Consider the following 21121-nt stretch of genomic DNA (forward strand, 5'->3'; position numbering starts at 1 on the left):
TTTCCTCATCTGAAAAAAACATTTAGATTTAAAATAATGCCTCTCTCTTAAGTTGTGAGGATTCAGTGAGATGATGCCTGAAGGATATTAGTCCTAAAGAAGAATACTGTTGTGAGAGGTTTTAAAAAAATTTCTCTGAAGAGAACTGATGTGATCTAATACTCATTTTCTGGTCCTACATGATATCCTCACATGTATTGATTTGCTGAGTCTAACACTAGAACTCTCAGGTCTGTCATATCAGGTTTCAGGGAGGGATGAGTTATTCCTTAAGGGTTTTCTTAAAACTTTGGACAGTGTGAGCACACTCAGTGTACTCTGGGAGGTGGTGGTGTTGAATAGTTAAGAGTATGGGAGTTCCCGTCGTGACTCAGTGGTTAACAAACCTGACTAGTATCCATGAGGATGCAGGTTCCATCCCTAGCCTCGCTCAGTGGGTTAAGGATCTGGTGTTGCCATGAGCTGCGGTGTAGGTTGCAGACCCGGCTCAGACCCGCATTGCTGTGGCTGTGGTGTAGGCCTTCAGATACAGCTCCAGTTGGACCCCTAGCGTGGAAACCTCCATATGCTGCAGGTGAGGCCCTAAAAAGACAAAAAAAAAAAAAAGAAAAAAGAAAAAGAAAAAGTATAGACTGTGGAGTCAGATTATCTGTGTTCAAATGATGGTCCTAGTACTTCATATGTATGAGACCCAGGGAAATTTACTTGATCTCTCCATACCTCAATTTCCCCATCTATGAAATAGGGATGATATTTGCACCTGAACTACCTCATAGAGTAGATATGAGGAGTTAATGCATTGAAAAATGATTAGAACAGTATTTGGCAAATATAAATTATTTTTTAAAAAAGTGTTGGCTACTGCTTTATATTATTGTCATGGTTGTCATTGTTATTCTACCAGTAGAGTGTAATACTCTTACAGTTACAAGTCTCTAACTTCTAGCTGCTTTATATATGGATGCCATATTAATATTCCTAGAGCTTTAGTCTCTTGTTCAGAAACTAGTTGGAAAAAACAACAACAACTCTATATGTCTTGCCTTGGCATTCAAAACTATGATCTAGTATTGAACTAGCTTCTAACATCTTCTCTTGGACCTACTGAATGTGAGTCTTGATCCCTTGAACCTGACATATCATCTGGAGGGCCAGAAGAGAGCTAGTTCCTTGTCAGCTGTATTGCCTGCTGTAATGATCCATTAGGGAGAAATGCCCCACGCTGCCCTGCTTTCACACTTTGTTTCCAGGCCCCTGTCTTTATAAGTGAATATGATACTGAGTGTGGCCTTACCAGGTCCTGTTGAGAAGACCCTTTTGCTAAGTTTTATAGCTTTGTATTACCCATAGTGTCATGCACAAAGTAGGTGTTCAAAAATATTAATGAATAAATATTATTTCAGAAAACAGACCTATTAGATCTAGCTTCAAAGGCAGCTGTTTACAAAATAAGTTAACAGATTAGGCATTTAAAAAGTAATAATAATGGCAGGATCAAAAAGCACGGCAGTGGAGGATGGAGAAGATACTAATTTTAAAAGGCAAAGAGAAAACTATAAAATTGCAATAGTGGAGTTCCCATCGTGGCTCGGTGGTTAACAAATCCGACTAGGAACCCTGAGGTCGCAGGTTCCATCCCTGGCCTTGCTCAGTGGGTTAAGGATCCGGTGTTGCCGTGAGCTGTGGTGTAGGTCACAGACATGGCTCAGATCCTGCGTTGCTGTGGCTCTGGCGTAGGCTGGCGGCTATAGCTCTGATTCGACCCCTAGCCTGGGAACCTCCACATGCTGTGGGTGCGGCCCTAGAAAAGGCAAAAAGACAAAAAATAATAATAATAATAATTTAAAAAATAATAAAATAAAATTGCAGTAGAGAGGGAGCCTTTGGGGTAGGGTACTAAACATCTTAATTTAATAGCAACCCTAAGTTGAAATTTCTGAATTTCTCAAAAGAACCTGTATTGTTTGGATTGCTGACTTAAAACTAGAAGTACAAATTGATTTGGGGAGTTCCCGTCATGACTCAGTGGTAACAAACCCGACTAGTATCCACAAGGATGCGGGTTCCATCATGGGTTAAGGATCCAGCGTTGTGGTAAGCTGTGGTGTAGGTTACAGACATGGCTCAGATCTGGCGTTGCTGTGATTGTGTGTAGGCTGGTAGCTGCAGCTCCAATTTGACCCCTAGCCTGGGGAATTCCATATGCTGCAGGTGCAGCCCTAAAAAGCAAAACGAAACAAAACAAAACAAAAAACAAATTGATTTGGAAGGAGCAGATAATTTTTATTGTTATCTGTGCTTATTTCTTGTTATCTGTTTCTGTTAGAAAATACAGTTCTTTGACCTCAAGTATATAGATATCAATCATTAATTCCAGAGAGGACTATCTATAAGAGATAATTTGAGTTTTAGTGGGATATTTCCAAATCTGTAAGAGAATTTTTATAAGTCCACGAACGAGCCCTCATGTAGGAGCAAACTGTAAATCTCCTAGAAGAAAACTTAAGGGAAAGCTTCTTGATATTGGAATTGGCAACAGTTTCTTGGATGTGAACCAAAAGCACAGGCAATGAAAGAACAAGTAGATAAATTGGACTCATCACAATGTTAAGACACAATCAGCAGAATGGAAAGCACCATGCAATAGGAGGAAATATTTGCAAGTCTCATATCTGACAAGGGGTTAATATCCAGAATATATAAAGAACTCCTACAGCTCAAGAACAAGAAGAAATACACAACCTAATTAAAAAATGGGCAAAGGACTTGAGTAGACATTTCTGCAAAGAAGATATATGATTGGTCAATAATAAGAATATGAAAAGATGATGAACATAACTAATCACAAGAGAAGTGCAAATTGAAACCAGAGGGAGGTACCACCTCACACCCCTTGGGATGGGTACTAATAAGCAAACAGACAAACAAACAAACAAAATCCAGAAAATAACAAATGTTGGTGAGGATATGGAGAAATTGTGTACTCTTGGTAGGAATGTAAAATGGTGCATCCACTGTGGAAAACAGTGGGAAGTTCTTCAAAAATTAAAAACTGAAATTATGAAGAGGATTTTTTAGGGCAGGGAAAATACTTTGTATGATACTGCGATGATGGATTCATGTCATCACATGCTTGTCAATGCTCATAGAATGTATAGCACCAAGAATGAACCCTTCTGTAAAGTATGGACTTTGGGTGATTATGATTTGTCAATGTAGGTTTATCAGTTGTATCAAACATACCACTCTAGTGGGAGAATGTTGATAATGGGGGAAGCCATATATATGTGGGGGGACAAGGTATATGGGAAATATCTACCTTTCCTTCAGTTTTGCTGTGGAATAAAACTGCTCTAAAAAAATTAAATCGTTGAAAAAAATAGATTGCTCTGTGACCCAGAAATCTCACTTTTAGGTATATATCCAGAATAACTGATAACAGGATTTTGAAGCAATATGTGCACGCTTATGGCTCATAATCCTGTAGCATTATTCTGCCAAGAGGTAGAAACAATCTAAATGTCCACTGACAGTTGAATGGCTATACAAAATGTGGTCTCTACATACCGTGGAATGTTAGTCTTCAACAATAAGGAAATCCTGTCATATGCTGTAACACAGATGAACCTGGAGAACATTATGCTGGATGAAGTAAGCCAGTAACAGAAAAGCAAATACTGTATAATTACATGAGATATCTACCGAGTAGACTCTTTGAAGGTAGAACTGTGATTGCCAGGGCCCGAGAGGGGGAGGAAATGGGAAGGCACTGTTCAGTGGGTATAGAATTTCAGTTTTGCTTGCTTTGCAAGATGAAAAAACTTGAGATCTATTGCACAATAGTGTGCATAGAGTTAACGTTAGCATACACTTTAAAAAATGCTTAAGATGGTAAATTGTATGTTATGTGTTTTTACCACCTTTTTTTTTTTAAAAAAAGGAAGGAAATTCTTACCCATGCTACAACATAGATGGACCTTGAAGATATTATGTTAAATTAAATAAGCCAGTCACAAAAGGACAAATACTGTGATTCCCCTTAAATGAGATACTTAGAGTCAAATTCACAGAGACAGAAAGTAGAATGGTAGTTGGCACAGGCTGTGGGGAGAGAGGAATGGGAAGTTACTGTTTTATATATAAGAGTTTCAATTTTGCAAGACGTAAAGGTCTGGAGATGGATGATGGTGATGGTTGCACAACAGAGTGAATGTACTTGATCTACTGAACTGTACACTTTGAAATGGTTAAGATGGTAAATTTTTTGTTGGGTGTATTTTACGACAGTTAAAAGGTTTATGAAAAGAAAGATACTATTTGAGGTATTAACTTTTTAAATGATAATTTTAAATCTTATTGTAAAATGTACTTTTTTTTAAACCAGAATGGAAAGATAATATAAATCATTTTTAGTTTTAAGTTTCCATGACAACATCTGAAGGTACTTTTAGCACTTACCATCCATTCATGTGAACTTTTATTACCTTTACAAATTATTTGAAATCTTTAGAAGGGAAAGCTCTTATTTCCTATAGTAATGTAAGAAATGCATTTATTAGGCAAGTAATATTTCCTTAATTCTTTGTCTCTTTTGGACAAGAAAGAGGAGTTGTTTTCTTGGACACTTAATTTTTGGAATGCTTCTGTCAAGTGTGTCTGACTAGAATAGAAAGCTTGGAAAAAATAGTTGGAAATTAGATTGGTTGCTTGGAGATGCTGCCATATTCCAAAGAGCTTTAAAAGACAGGCAGAAGATTTCAGATGCATATAAAAGAGTAAGTTTTAGTACATGAATTGAGTGGTAGGCATCCAAATGTGCATTTTATTATTTTGGTTCATAGTGTATATATGACACAAATATCATAAATATACAATGCTAGAGAATGAAGCAATTTAATAGTTGCTGTTAAAAAATTAGAGCTGTCAAATATCACAAAGACTCGGTATTAAACTTCTTTGGTTCTTTGTTTATCATCTTGCTGCAGTGGTGCATGCGTTTCCAGGGGGCAGTATCATGCTTTATTCATCTCTGAGTATCCAAGCCCCAATATATAACCTCACATAGCAGCTATTCATGTTTTCTGAAAGAATGATAGACTGAATTTCCCTCTTCATCTCTATTGCTACTTAATAATTTCTCATTCTCTTAACACACTATCTTTTGCTCAATTCTGTGTCCATGTGAGTTGCCACCAGCAGGTAAATTGTTTAGCTACAGTCTAACTAGAATTGCTGTGAAATTGGCTATTTTTATTCACCTCTAAATAATTCATCTTATTCATTCATTCATTTATCTCTCTTATACATGCTCTCCAAGTGATTATTCATGCCTTTTCTTCTCTTAAGCTCTCTTGTTCTTTCTCCTTCCTAACCTTATGCCCTGGAGAAGAAATTAAAACCATCTGGTGGGAGCTCTCATCATTTTCAGCAGAGCATGAATCCATCAGCTTTCCTTCCTTCTAGTTTCTGATGAATAAGTTTCTTTCCTCCCTTATTATCATTATTTTTGAAAACTCAAGTGAGGTTAGAGGGACAAAGAATCGCCCTCCCTCTGAAGCTAACTTCAGCTTTACTTGAGACTTTGATCTCAGCCCAGCTAGATCACAACAGTGGTAAAGAGAAGGGAAGATAATGCCTGCTCAGAGTTCCTTCCCTCTCTCTCCCGTTCCTGATTCTGGCCCTACCATCACCTCTGGCCCATAGTCCACCATTCACTTGACTCTACTGTCCCCATTGTTCATCCTGGGTATCTGAGTCTGAATAGGTAAACCAATGTACCATTTATTGGTACCTGCTTTGTGCCATGCCCTGTGCCAAATGCTTCACCTGTCATTTTATTCTTTCTACATGCAGTCTAAATTCTCATTATCCTCAGAAATGAGGACAACCTGTATCCTGACTGCATGTTCTCAGTTGGTGCTGATATTTTATGTGGAATTCCTTATTATCTTTTCTATTGCTCTTATCAAACTATTGTATAATGAGTATTTTGTTTTCCCTAACGCAGGGGTAAAATGGCAGAAATCTTACTTTCCTTTTGCTCGTGTCCCATACATAGCATGTGAACGAGGCACTCCCATTGAAGAGTGCTTTTCACTGTGCTGTAGTTGTGTACATTCTGAGAGCCTTCTGGCCTGCCATTTGGACTGGGTTCACATTTTGAGTAGAGACATGCAACTTGGTGACTGACTCAGTGATTTTAGTTGAAAACCTTGAGAGATTGTGTGATCCGTTCAGATAAAATAGGTGAATAGTAACAAGCCTTTTGATTATTGTTATCTAGTTGGTAAGTTTAGAGTTAGTAGGAATAGATGATTAGATTATTACCCTTTTTTTTTTAACCAGTCAGTAACACTACAAATTAAACCACAGAATTAGTATGGATTCTTATTAGCCATAGTGAATTAAAAGATTGGACTTGCCATCATTAATAAGTAAATGAAATTGCAACTGATTTAGTTGCCTACACATCAGAGAAAAAAGGAGTTCCCTTGTGGCACAGCAGGTTAAGGATCTGACATTGTCACTGCAACAGCTTGGGTCACTGCTGTGGTACAGGTTAGATCCTTGGCCCAGGAACACTTCCACATGCCATAGGGGAGGCAGAGAGAGAGAGAGAAAGAAAAAGAAAGAGAGAACGAAAGAAAGAGGGAAAGGGAGGGAGGGAGGAAGGAGGGAAAAAAATCCTTAAATTTGGTAATACAATTTCAACTAATTCCTTCATTCAACAAATAATTAGATAGCACCCATTAAATATGTGCCAGAGAGACAAAAACAAGTAATAGTCCCCGTGTTTAAGGAACTTGTATCAAGGAGACGGTCAAACTTCTCTTTGTCCTCATGATATCTAGTAGAAGTCTTATGCATAGGTATCCACAGTTAATTCACTCAGCAAGTATTTACTGTGTGCCTAATATGTGCCAGTAGTTGTTGACAGGTGATGTCATATCTCCACCTGATTAATGGTGCTTCTTAGAAATTGCAAATTTGTCCAGTTGGTTACTAGATATTGAAATTGGAAAATTGTCTTGCTTTCTTCTGGCATATAAATATATATAATGCTTTCCTAATTAGAGAGAAAGGGGTTAAATTCATTGAACTTCACATAGTAGTGTAATTTGTTTTTCATAATGAAAACTTCTCTGCCTTGAAAGATTTTCTTTTTTATTAACTACAGTTTTCTAAAGGATGTTTATTAAGGAATCTTTTTTCTCTTAATTTTAGTGTATCCTATGAATATTACTGTGGTAGCAAATCAAACAAAATTTTAAAGCAAGACTTCGTCTTCTTTATTATTATTATTTGAATTATTGTTTCAAATAATTTGATGTTTTAGACTAGTGGTTCTTAACTCAGGGTAAATTTACATCTGCCAGTGGTGCCCACCCACCCCCAGGACATTGAGTAGTGTCAGGAGACATTTTTGGTTACCGCAGCTGGCTGAGAGGTTACAGGGAGGCTGCCGGCATCTAGTGGATAGAGACCAGGGTTGCTGCTAAACATCCTGTGAATGCACAGGACAGCCCCCCTACAACTGAGTATTGCCTAAGAATTTTATTAATACCAAGGTTTAGCAATCTTGTTTTAGTATTCTTTGTATTGAATCGTGAAAAGCATATAACATTGTATATAACATGTAACACAAAAACATGCGGTTAAAAATAGGTACTTCTTTCTTTCTTTTTTTAAAATCAGGGTGTCTCTTTTCTTGAGCAGATGGCTTTTGAGTGCTGTGTGCCAGGAGATAGGAGTTGGAGATATTTTGAAGGCATAAGGCCCCAGTTCTCAAAGAACTTACATTCTAAAGATAGAGATGATATGTAAACTAAAAAAAATTATGAAATAATATACTAAGCTTTATAATAGAGCTAAGCAATAAATAGCTTTGTTTGGATGCATCAGAGAAAACTTGATGGAGAAGGTGAAGCTTGAGTAGTTTGTGGAAATTCCATTCAAACTTGGACACTCCTTCAGGTGCGAGTTAGGAAAGGAGAGCCCAAGCAGAGGGACCAGCACGTGGAAAAGCCTAGAAGTTTGTTTTGTTTTTTTTCTTTTCTTGTTTTTTTTTTTTTTTTTTTTTTTTTCTTTTCTTTTGATGGCCATACCTACAGCCTATGGAGATTCCTGGGCTAGGGATCCAATCCAAGCTGCATCTGCGACCTACTCCACGGCTTTCGGCAATGCTGGATCCTAACCCACTGAGTGAGGCCAGGGATTGAACCCGCATCCTCACAGACGGTATATGGGTTCTTAACCCTTGGAACCAAAACAGGAACTCCTGGAAACTTGTTAAATAGCAAGAATTATAAGTTTATTATGTTTGAATGAGGCTGGAGGTTTATGTAGAGGCCTGCTTTAGGAGGGCCTGGAAACCAAGGAGGTTGCAATTTATCCTGAAGGCAGGGGTGTAATGCCCAGTTTGTAGAAATTTATCCTGAGGGCAGGGGTGTAATGCCCAGTTGGTAGAAATTGTTCTGAAGGTTGTGTGCTGAGTGGAGGTAAGAAGCCCTTTGAGAGAGTAGTTTAACTGACCTAATAAGAGATCATGATTGTCTGAAATAACTAATAAGGTCTGATTGTCAGGACTTGGTATCTTGAATTCTTGAATAGTATGGAAAGACGAAGATAAATAAGATATAGGATAACTCCCACACTTCATTGTGGGGATTTCATGGATGGTGGAGCTGTTAAGCAGGGTAGAACAAATGCGGGAGGAGGCAGAGCAGATTTGGAGAGTGGGGGATGGAAAAAAAAATTTTTCAAACATATTTTCTTTGTGGTGTCTATGAAACATAGACTTTTTTTTTTTAAACCCAGGAGCTTATTGAATAATTGTCTGATTAAGATTATTCAGAATGATACAGAAGAAGCATTGTGGCCTTGGAGTACAGAATTCTGTTTTGTAGTTTGCCAGTGATTGCTTAAAAGGCCCTAGAATATGACTTATTTTTTTCATCTGTAGTGTTTGGAGCATGGTGATAGAAACATACTTCTTAAGGGAGTTGTTATAAGTGATATTGAGCTAAAGAATAAATAATTGAGTATTATAAGGCATTTGAAATATTGTTGTAGTTAAACATTCTGGGGCCTATAGCAACCGTTTACCAAGATAAATGTTTATATACCCAAGTTAGGTTCCTAAGATCACTCATTTTGATGGCCTTTGAATAACATTGGCTGCATTGCATGGATTGCCTCTGGTGTGGCCTAGATAAGTTTTTATTTTTTGTTTTAGACGTTTCTTTACTCTAGCATGGTTTTTTCCTGCTTTTTGCATTAGAAGAAAAATGTTGTCTCCCTGTTTATAACCAAACATTCTATGCTAAGTATTGCTTATACTTCTACTATTGGAAAAACAGATACTACCTTAAAAGTGTTCACTGAAAATGCATTAGCTAATAAACATGAAAAGCAAAACAATTTTAAAACATTGACCCTTTCTGGGTTGTTTTAATGTCCTCCACTGAGGCTTCTTTGCCCATCGACCCTTTGAGCAGGAAGCAATATAAGGTTTCTTCTGATTGTTACTACTAACACTTTGTAAAGATCTTTTTCCTTTAATCTATTTAGTACAGGATCTATTTAGTACTGGCCTCTGTCCCAGAATACCATCAGAGATAAGACTATTATCCTTTCATTGAGCATCATCCTGGGAAAGTCTTTGTAAAATTGAACTTTGTTGCACCTGCTGACCTCCTTTTTTAAATGAAAAAGGGGCAGGGATGGGGATTATGCTTACTGAATTCAGATGGAGCCTGTGTTTGACAGGACTGACACAAAATGTTTTAGTTAGGCCCTTTTATATTGTGCAAATCGATTCCATCTTGGACTCTGAAAGAAGTAAGTTGTCTATTCAGATCAGGAAGTTGATGATCACATTGGGTGCTCTGTAGTTATTGGCACAGTGGCTATTGTTTTCACAAGCAGTTCTATAATACGACTCCCAGCTATTTCAGAATTAATCTAACATGTTTGCTTGCCGTTGCTATCATGTTTTCTCTTAAAATTGCTGTAAATAGAACCTAGTGGCATTATCTTTAAACATGAAAGCCTAATTTTAGAAGACTTAGATATTTAATATTCATGTTTAACTTAAAAAAATAAGTCATTAAAATGGAAGAGCATGATCAAATACAATTTCAGAAACTTAGTTTCTTATTGAGTCTAGAAATATTTTACACTATCAGAGTTCCTGTTGTGGCACAGTGGAAATGAATCCACGAGGATGCAGGTTCCATCCCTGCCCTCGATCAGTGGGTTAAAGATCCGGCATTGCCATGTGCTGTGGTGTAGGTCACAGATGAGGCTCAGACCCTGCATTGCTGTGGCTGTGGTGTAGGCCGGCAGCTGCAGCTCTATTCAACCCCTAGTCTGGGAACTTCCATATGCCCTCAGTATGGCCCTAAAAAGACCAAATAAATAAAAATATTTTACACAAATTATTTTTATTTAAAATAGATACTACAGAGAAATCTCAATAGTGTGTAATAATCTATATGGATAAATAATCTGAAAAGGAATGAATATATGTAAATGTATGACTGATTCACTTTGCTCTACACTTGAAACTAACACAACATTGTAAGTCAACTACAATAAAATTTTTTCAGAACAATAGATGCTACATGTATTTATGTAAATATGTTATTAAGGCCCACATGGTCACACACTTAGCAAGTTAGTTGCTGGTTTGGGGGCAGCATTACTGAGTTAAATCCAGGTTTGTGGCTTTCTAAAAATTCTTTTGATTGAAAGGACAAAATGAATGAAATAACATCTGCCAATTTTATTGTCCCAACAAATCTTTTTTCCTTTTTTTTTTTTCCTTTTGTGGGTGTACCCACAGCATATGAAAGTTCCTGTGCCAGGGAGCTGTAGCCATGTCTCTGCCACAGAGACAACACCAGATCCTTAGCCCTTTGTGCCACAGTGGGAACTCCCCAACAAATCTTTTTTCTTCTTTTCTTTTGTCTTTTTAGGGTTGCACCCTTGGCATATGGAGGTTCCCAGGCTAGGGGTCAAATTGGAGCTATAGCTGCAGCAATACCAGAGCTATGTTTGAGACCTATACCACAGCCCATGGCAATGCTGGATCCTCAGCCCACTAAGAAAGGCCAGGGGTTGAACCTGTGTCCTCAGGGATGCTTGTCAGATTGGTTGCTGCTGAGCCACAATGGGAACTCCCAAATCTCTCTCTCTCTCTCTTTTTTTTTTTTTTTTGATCTTTTTTTTTTTTTTTTTCTTTTGTCTTTTTAGGCTGCACCCTTGGCATATGGAGGTTCCTAGGCTAGGGGTCTAATCGGAGCTGTAGCTGCTGGCCTATGTCACAGCCACAGCAATGCCAGATCCGAGCCACATCTGTGACCTACAGCACAGTTCGCAGCAACTTCGGGATCCTCGAACCACTGAGCAAGGCCAGGCATCGAACCCACAACATCATGGTTCCTAGTCAGATTCCTTTCTGCTGCGCCACAACAGGAACTCCCCAAATCTTTTTTCTACATTCCCTTTTAGTTCCTTCTCACATCCTCAACATGATGTTTCCATAATTAATTCAATGTTAAAATCTGCCTCCGGACTTCCCTTGTGGCTCACAACATAACTACATGGCATTGCTTCTACAGTGGCTGTGGCTCGACCCCTGGCTTGGGCACTTCCATATGCTACAGGTGTGGCCGGAAAAAAAAAAAGAAAAAAAATCTGCCTCCACATGATATTTTAAAGATTTTCCACAGTGGTGTAGTATAGTGTAATATCTCGTTGTTGCTATAATACAAATGCAAAGCTCTTCTATTTGTATTTAATAATAAAATATTTGATGAAATTAGTAACCTAGTAGGAACTTTAATGACATACAAACAGTTTACATAATATAACGTAGTAGGTACCAGCAAAATTAGAACTAAAGCCTAGATCTTCTTAGTTAATAGCACCTGTTGTACAATGGACCTTTACAATATTCTTGTGCTGTTTTATAAAATTAGCAGGTTAAATAAGACTTAACAAGGATTTGATGTACTGTATCCATCTAGATTTTATATATATTATTTAGATAATATATTAGGCATATAGAGAATAACCAATCCAGGACTGAATGTAAGCTCTTTTAAACTGTCTGAAACCTGGGAGTCCTTTGATCAATTTATTGGTTTGGTTTTTTTTTTTTTTCTTTTTTTTTTGTCTTTTTAGCTATTTCTTGGGCCACTCCCGCGGCATATGGAGGTTCCCAGGCTAGGGGTCGAATTGGAGCTGTAGCGTTAACCCACTGAGCAAGGGCGGGGACCGAACCCACAACCTCATGGTTCCTAGTCGGATTCGTTAACCACTGCGCCATGACAGGAACTCCCAATTTATTGGTTTTTATCAATTAGTTCAGTTTATTTACAGTTACTTTTTCATATCTTTTAAATTAGAAAAAAGTAATGTATTAACTGAATACATATGTGCTATATCAAATTATTTTAAATATTTAGTAATGGAAAGCCTGGAAAGGAGAGATGGCATATGCAGTTGAAGATGGGTTTTGTAGTCAAAGAGTTCTAGGGTTTGATCTCAGCTTTACTGCTTAGTAGCTCTGTCATCGTGGGCAGGTTATCTGCTTTATCTCTTAGCCTCTCTTAGCTCCTCTTTAAAATGGGCTTAATAATGCCTGCCTAATAGGGTTACAGTAAATGATATAATTTATATATATGATGAGGGGCTCATCCCACCAGTGAGTTCCCGGCATGATAGAAGGAGGGGACAGTTCCTTTGCCTATCTCAGCCCTCCTCTTGAGATGAGAAACTTGTCTGGGGAACACAACTAGCCTTAGGAATTGGCTACTCTCAGTCTGACCCTTAGAAGCACTGGGGCTGGCAAAAACCCTTGGTTTCTTCAAGAGGAGAATTTTCTTTTGGCTGTACCCAAGGCATGTGAAAGTTCCTGGGCCAGGAATTGAACCCATGCAACAACAATGACCTAAACCACAGGTGACCACACTGGATCCTTAACCTGCTGTGCCACAAGAGAACTCCTAGAGGAGAATTTTATTATGTTTCTTTTGTTCCCTTGTTTGGAGACTTTCCTAAACACAGTTTGGTTAGTTTCAATGAAAAGTTAACGCTTTATTAAAGAAAAAAAGTGCATATATATGTCATCTTGTATAGGGCCTGACATATGGCACTCTGTAAAGGTAGTTCTAGTACTTGTTGTTATTACCTTTAATATTATGAATTAAAATTTGTACTTAAGTTACCAGAGAACAATCTGCTGCAGATGATTGAGGACTGATCCTATAGACTAAATCAGACTTTTATTAATTCTCTACTGTTTGAAAGTTGTATCTGTTAACATTAACTTTAAAATTAAAGTGACTTAATAAAAGGATGTATTTAGACTGTGTCCTGCTAGTTAACTCATAGCTTTTCTTTCAACAGGCTCTGCACTGTGCAGCTACAGCCTAAAGCCTTCTGAATACACCACGTCTTCAAAAGCTCCTGTTCTTTGCCCCAAGCTACCTGTTCCAGCGAGGTAAATTTTATTGTGTTTTGTTAACTTGTGACATTTGTTTTTGTAGGGAGATTTTAAACTGGTATATGTTATTCTCAGAAAAGAGTCACTTGATGGTACTCGTTGCTCAGGTCCAGTACTTTTACAATAAAATTTTTAACATAGTCGTAGAAATGACAACATGAATTTCACATCATTTTTAAACACACACACACACAAGGCAAACAACTTTTCTCATTCTCAGATATTTTAAATTTCTTTGGGGGGCTCACTTCGTTTTTAATACCATAATGTTTAAGTATACAAAGGTACTGAATCATCATAAAATCTACAACAAAATTAAAAGCCAAGTCTCATTCTCCAGAGATTCTTTGAAGTTGATTGTACTAATAACCTACTGGGATTATTTTAAAATGTTCTTTGTAAATTTAAAAATTATGCCAGTGATTATTCTCCATTATTTATTTCAGGCTATATCCTTTAGGTATACTCTCTATAATAAACTGTTTGCCATGTCTATAATAAGCTGTTTGTCTCATGCAATAAACAGTGTCAAGTACCTATTCCATGTAGTAGATACAAAGATGAAATAAGAAATGGTTTTTGTTTGGAAGGATCTCATAGGAGTTATAAGTAAAGCAGATTTTAAAATTATAAATTGATTTTTTAAAAAGGAAGTAAGTTCTTAGCATTCCTGTCGTGGCTCAGTGGTTAACAAACCTGCCTAGTATCCATGGGGACTTGGGTTTGATCCCTGGCCTTGCTCAGTAGGTTAAGGATCCACCGTTGCCTTGAGCTGTGTGTAGGTTCGCAGACACAGCTCAGATCTGGCATTGCTGTGGCATAGGCCAGCAGCTACAGCTCCGGTTCTGTCCCTAGCCTGGGAACCTCCATGTGCTGCGAGTGTGGCCTTAAAAAGACCAAAAAAAAAAAAAAAAAAAAAAAGAAAGAAATTCTCAAGCATTGTAGAGTAAATCTTCAGAATTAGATATATAGTATTTGGAGCATGTCTGATCTTGAGAACTTCAGTATGTATCACTAACCATGAACACGCATATTCTCCAGGAGTACTGAATCAAAACCACTTTTTATTGTGTCTCAGTACATTATAACAAGTTAAAATTCTGAGACTTAATCTTATATTTCCTTTCCTTCAGCTTGCTTATGGGTGTTACGTGTGCTTTATTAAACCAGAATTTGAAATTTTCTGTTGAAAAGTCGACAAAGGATATATCAGTTTAATTGATTTCCAGCTCTTTTAGTCTTGTCAAGTTGCTATTGAAATTAAAATTTAAAGCCTACAGTCATAAAAATAGTGGGACTGTTTTAAAAGATACTAAGTAGGAGGGACCTACAAATTATAGGCTTAGACCAAAAGGTGGGGAGACTATTCCTGAAAATTGAGAATATTAGGGAGGCTATGACAGTAAAGAAAGGAGGTTCATTGAATAGAGAAAATTATCAGTATAAAAACAAGAAAATCTCTGTTCTTGTATCTGTTCAACTGCCAAAGCCTGTCTTAAACGCATACTTTGAATATAGAGTCACGATTATAAGGATAAATGTGTTATAAAAGGATAACCAGACGGCCATGGTATGAGAATGAGGTTGCTCTGCTCTTGTGTAATATGGGGCTGGGGGTGGGAAAGAGTTCATACTGCAATTCCTCTTCCACCTCTGACCTCTGACTTTACCAGGTTGAGGACTGCCTATTTCTGGTTATACTGGATTATCCAGTCCTGGCCGCATGCTCACTTACATCTCACATGTAGCATCCTAAGGGCATTCACTAGGAGACAAAGCGTAGTATCGTGGGGGTGCGGAGTGGGGAGGACTTTGGTTTTAGAGATGGATAGGCCTGGCTTTGGATTTGCTTCTAACAAGGTTTATCCACTGTCTCAGTAATCCAAGATGTAATGCTGAACCTTCGCCACCTGAAAACTGGCTATATACTATGTTGATATTATAAAGATCCTCATGTTTTACTTATCTTAGTATTTCACCATCTAAGTATCTTAACACTTTTGTCTGAACTCAGCCCATTGGAAAGTAAAAGAGAAGGAATAGTTGATAGAAAGAAAGCAAATCAGGACTTTGTAAATACCATCATCTAGTATATGGCAAACAAAGTGAAAGGATCAGAAAGCAAGAATGAATTAGTTTTAATAAAAAATTTTGGGGCGCTATCTGTTTCCACCCATAGTACTAGATACCAAATCTCCAACGGTGAGTAAGTCTAGTCTTTGTCTTTAAGAAACTTTGTCCATACAAAAAGTAGGGACTGTGCTTTGGTTGCCTTTTTTGCATGCACCTAAAGACCAGCACTAGGGACACCTCTGATGCAGGCAGATGGTATCTTTTATGGCTCCTTTGCTGTCTTTTTTGGAGCATAGCAGCAGACAGAAAGGACTAAACTTTGAGTCCAGATAGACCTGGGGCTGAAATCTCTGCGACCACTTTCTGCTTGTCTGTTTAAGCAAATCTGTTAAGCTCTCAGTAAACCACATTTTCTCATATATAAAACAGGAATATCAGTATCTCTCCTATGGAATTGTCATAAGAGTTAAATAGGATAACATGCATTAACACTCATTCTTGTGCTTGGCATTTGGCTTAAGGAATATTATTTCTATTTCTCCCCTTTCCCCCAACCTTACTGGCACCTTTTGCAGCTGAAGGTAATGCCTGTTTTAGAGAAAAGTTGTTATGAACTAATTTGTAGTAAAATGTTAGTGTTACATAATTGCCAAATGGGTACTATTCCTAAGAACTTTTGAATTTTAAAAGCAAATGTCTAGAAAGGGCCATATTGCATCCAAATTCATAACTCTATTGGCAATGTGCTAATAAGCATGGTAGTAATAAGGAAATTAGCCAGCCCATATATTTAGAATACTTAAAAGTTTAGATATTACCAAGGGAAAACTGCAATACTCAAAACAGATTATGTAAGTTCAGTTTATTCATCAAACATTTATTTTGGTACTTCTGGATGCCAGAAAGGATACTAGGTGTTGGAGAATTAATAACATGATATGGAAATGAGAAACCAATAGCCAAAAGAAAAATTATGTATTCATATTTTTAAATGAAGGAGTCAAAGTAAACTAACATTTATAAATCACCCTTTGTGTGTCAGCCACCATGTTAAATTTCTTGTATTATTGTCGTTTAACCCTCACAAAAAAGAAAAAAAGGATATTGTCTCTAATTTATAGATGAGGAAATGGAAGATAAGAGATGTTAAATGGATTACCCAAGGTCACACAACTAATTGTTGGGAATCAGAATTTGAAACTAAAGATTTTGTAAAGTCTATACCACATTTAGTTTAAAGGGGAAAAATAAAACAAATATAGGAGAAGAAGAAGGAAAAGAAATAAAATGAAATGTGTGAAAATCATTGCATACTACCATTATATTTTTGGTTACTTATTTCTTGCCTTTGCTGTGCTGTACAGATACTGCTAGAACGCTTTATTGTTATTCTTTCTTAAATAAACCTTTTAATTAGAAATCATATGTAATTGCTTATTTATGACCTGAAGTATTAAAATAATTGTGCGAGATGCAAACCTCCTGTCCTCTCTTATGAAGGCATATGGACAAGAGATAGTAGGCCTTGTTTGTCATCATACTTTGAGGGATCTCATTAACTGTGCTAGTCTGGACTTAGAGACAAATGGACAGTATGTTTGTCAAGGTAAGACACAATTTTCCTATGGATGGCTAATTTAAAAAAAAAATCTTTAAAAGGTTCATTATAAATTCATTTTGTTCTTGTTGACTAATGTTTCAATAATGTGGAGCACCACCAGTTCCTAATGGGACAACATTGACTTCTTAAAGATTCAGTATTCTATGGGCTTCTAAAGGTACAAAAATTTGCTATAAATAGAATTCTTTATGCTTGTGGTCTTAATTAAGAAGCACCGAATATATCATTTAGGTTAGATACTCAAGTAGAAATGATGTCATATACTTGGTTCTCAAAAGTATTATTGTCTGAGAGGCGTACAAAATCGGGGAACTCATCATGGAATTTAAATAGTAGAATATAAGCAAACCATTTCAATGCCATAGTACTTAGATTTTTAAATAAGAAAATAATTCAGGTATTAAAACTCATGACTAGTTGTTTTTGTTTGGGGAAAAGCTGAATTGGGAAGAATGATCACAAGGGAATCTAGTACTTTTTACTTTAAAGCCAGGTATTTAATTTCATTTTTGCTACTGTGTCCAAATATTATCTTCTCTTTTGTTTGCCTTTTATTTCTGATATTCCTTACCAATAAGAGCAGTTTTTGACCATTTTGACAATCAGCTAGACAATGTAGTTAATCAGCTTGTGCTATTTTTATACCTTCAAATTCGGAGCTGTCAGGTGACAGATTGAATTATAAGATATAGGACTGTTGTTATTTTGCTCCAGTTCTTTAAAGGACACTTGTAAAAATACTCTTTGCAATTGGTCAAGTGGTTATATACATTATACATAAATGACTTGAAAGGGTGAATTCAAAACTGAAATTACTTAGCATTTCCTCTTAAATAAAAATGAAGGATTAGAATGTAAAGACTATAATCCTTCTCATTTCAAATCATCTATCCTCATTATAAGTCTGAAAAGCAGAAAAATAGTAAAGCTTCTGGGCATCCCGCCTCTCTTAATTTAGAATCATTGATTTATGGGTGAGCATTATTATTATTATTATTATCATTATTTATTTTTATTTAAGATATGAAAGACTTAGAGTCAGAGGTCCTATTGTGGCTAAGTGACTTGACGTTGTCTCTATGAGGATGTGGGTTGGATCCCTGGCCTTGTTCAGTAGGTTAAGGATCCGGCCTGGCTGTAAGCTGTGGCATAGGTCTCAGCTGCAGCTCCAATTTGATCCCAAGACTGGGAACTTCCATATGCCTCAGGTGCAGCTGTGAAAAAAATTTTTTTAATAAAAAATAAAAGCACTTACAGAGGACTTACTCCTTCCCTTTCAGCTAACAGATGGAGGGACTGAGAAAGAGATGAAGTGACACACAGCTGTGTAATGTTAGAATCACCCAGGGCTTTTGAACCCAAGTCCAGGTTTCTTTTCTTTATCACAGGTTCTCCTCTCTTTTGGAAATGATAAGTATTTCCTTTTGAGTATAAAAACAAATAATCATCCTGTTAGGATACGGGAGATTTAGATGGAGCATCTGGACAGAGATTAAAGTTTATGGTTATATGACAAGAAAAAGGAAAGAGGGGAACAGGTCCAAGAAAATTGGTGGATATTATAAACAAGACATCAGTATCCTTAAAGTGAATGTATTTTATGTTCAAGGTTGGAAGCAAGTGAGTTAAACTGAGATGACATCAGAGATATTAGGGTAGTAAATAAAGCAGAGGAAGATGCAGACAATTGGAGTTCCCATTGTTGCTCAGTGGGTTACAAACCCGACTAGTATCTGTGAGGATGCTCTTTTAGAATCCAAACAAATCACAAGGGCGTGTTCATAGAGCTTTACTTAAAATCTTTTAATGATTAAGTGTATATACATGCTCTCAGAAGTTCAAGTAGGACTATGTTATAACAAACCATATTTATGGCACAGTTCATACGTAGCTATGTTCCTTCACAAGTAAAACCTGTGGTTGGCATAAGCCTGATATAATCGATTCCCTCTTTTTTGGACAGAAATAATTTCATAATAATAATAACATATAAAAAGAAAAGAAAATAGTTCAGAATCCCATTACTCTGTTACTCTAACAAATCAGAGATCTTTCACTTCTTTATATTTTTATGTTCTTATTCTTATGTATATATGTCTTTTATACAGAGATGTAATCATCACATTATATATAAATTTGGGGGATTTTTTTCTCTGTACTGTTTCTCTTGTACTAAGTCCTTCCATACATTAGTATTCATAGTTATTGTTTCAAACAGCTACATATTATGCTATATGTTGATGACTCCGTATGACTACTTTGTATGAGAGTTATTAAGCTTGTGCCCCAAATACCTTTTTTAATCTAAGGTTTTGAATGCTGTTCTGATAGAGGAAATATTCTATTAATGGTGCTACACTTAAAGCAAAAAAAGCATGTGTTTTTTTTTTTTATTTTTAAATAGCTTATGGCAAAAATTCATTTTCAGTTCAATGAAGTATATGTTTGTAAGTTTTGTCGTCTGCCCTTTGATTGATAGATGTGTAGGCGGAGGAGTTTAAGTGTTTGGTTTTGCTTTTGGTAGTTGTGTATGTGTGTGTATATGTATGTGTGTTTATTTTCAGAAGGGGAGGGTAATGTCTTCTGTTGGAATATGCACTCCACCCTCTTTGATAAGGCTTGTGGTAAGATTTGCATCATGCCCCATGACAGTCATCTTCATAGCATTAAGCTCACAGCTCTTAGCTCCCATGTGGTGTGTGGAGGGTGGAGTGTATTGCAGTCATATTCACCTTTCATTTGTGTGTTTGATGTGGCATTTATATTAAGTAGGAGTAATTTTTTTTCTGATTTTTTTTTCTTGTGTCACCAGTGCACCTATTCCATTCTTCCATCGCTGTGCTCCTGTGAACATTTCCTGCTATGCCAAGTTTGCAGAGGCCCTGATCACCTTTGTCAGTGACAATAGTGTCTTACACAGGCTGATTAGTGGAGTAATGACCAGCAAAGAAATTATATTGGGACTTTGCTTGTTGTCACTAGGTAATTGTTTTTCTCATTATTAGCTATTACATAGTACTGCAGTAGAAGACTGTTCTGTCTTTTAACCAAAATATGAATACTGCTGGGGATACTTGTAAATTGGTTAACTTCCCATAACCGAAATAATTGTTTCAGATTATATATGGTTATACATATATACATATTAAAAAATATATATCTGAAACTCATTTCCCTTCTTTTTCTCTCACTGGAGAAAATGGGTGTTTTCCCCAATTATGGTTGCTAAGTCTGTAATAACCTTTAATACGATAACAGGAGGCTTCCTTTAATGAGTCAACACCCCTTTGTTTTTAGTTATGATTCCAAAAGGCTTTCTTGCTTATAAAACGAGGCCACATCGTCTCTTACTTATTTCCATCAAAGAACATAGATTTCTGATATATTACATTTAAATTATGTAATTTTTTTTTTCATTACTACAGTTCATAATATCACTGTATTGCTGGAAAAAATTTGGAAATCTCCACTTGTTAGCCATTGAGGGTTTTTTGGTCAATAAATAGATAATAAAATAAATGTTATTTTTAAGATGTAAACTCCCTATATTATCCTAGAACTATCTGTAGCCACATTATAATTGATAGACTTTTAGTTGGGAGAAGTAAACTGTGGTAGAAACCAAACGACTATTTCATTATATAAGTAAAATGAGTACGTGTGCCCATTTAGCACCAACTATAGTCATTGAGAAGACTAGCTGTATTTCTGTCTTGTCATTAGAGAGTATTTTCTTTTTGCTTAGGTAGTACTTGACTCAGTTGAAATAATGCTGTCCATATGAAAAGCTATTTCTGTGATATTTGAAACACTCCCATCTGTTTTTGGTTCCTGTGCATTTATTGCAAATGTGAGTATCTTAATAATGTTACCTAGTCACAGATCCCAACTGTTTATTTGGTTTGCAAATGGCC

The 21121-nt window shown here is 36.6% G+C and overlaps 2 protein-coding genes across 5 annotated transcripts in view; both read left to right on the forward strand.

Moving 5' to 3' along the window:
* Positions 1 to 21121, forward strand: part of TMEM38B (transmembrane protein 38B) — a 774558-nt gene that overhangs the window by 405337 nt on the left and 348100 nt on the right. The gene's annotated exons all lie outside the window — the stretch shown is intronic.
* SLC44A1 (solute carrier family 44 member 1) overlaps positions 1 to 21121 on the forward strand; it is a 211701-nt gene that overhangs the window by 109238 nt on the left and 81342 nt on the right. For 3 of the 4 annotated variants that reach the window (XM_021067056.2, XM_003480567.4, XM_005660312.4), the window contains exons 5-6: positions 13417 to 13510; positions 20020 to 20189. In XM_021067056.2, coding sequence (XP_020922715.1) covers positions 13417 to 13510; positions 20020 to 20189 — 264 coding nt within the window. Of the gene's footprint in view, positions 1 to 11575; positions 11624 to 12230; positions 13511 to 20019; positions 20190 to 21121 lie in introns of those variants that run through there. The other variant, XM_084992357.1, reaches the window with a different exon arrangement.

This window comes from Sus scrofa, chromosome 1 (genome assembly GCF_054392235.1).
Source record: "Sus scrofa isolate SSC_HxYL_T2T_F1_AM1 chromosome 1, Sscrofa_HxYL_maternal_Yorkshire_Landrace_v2.0, whole genome shotgun sequence".
NCBI lineage: Eukaryota > Metazoa > Chordata > Mammalia > Artiodactyla > Suidae > Sus > Sus scrofa.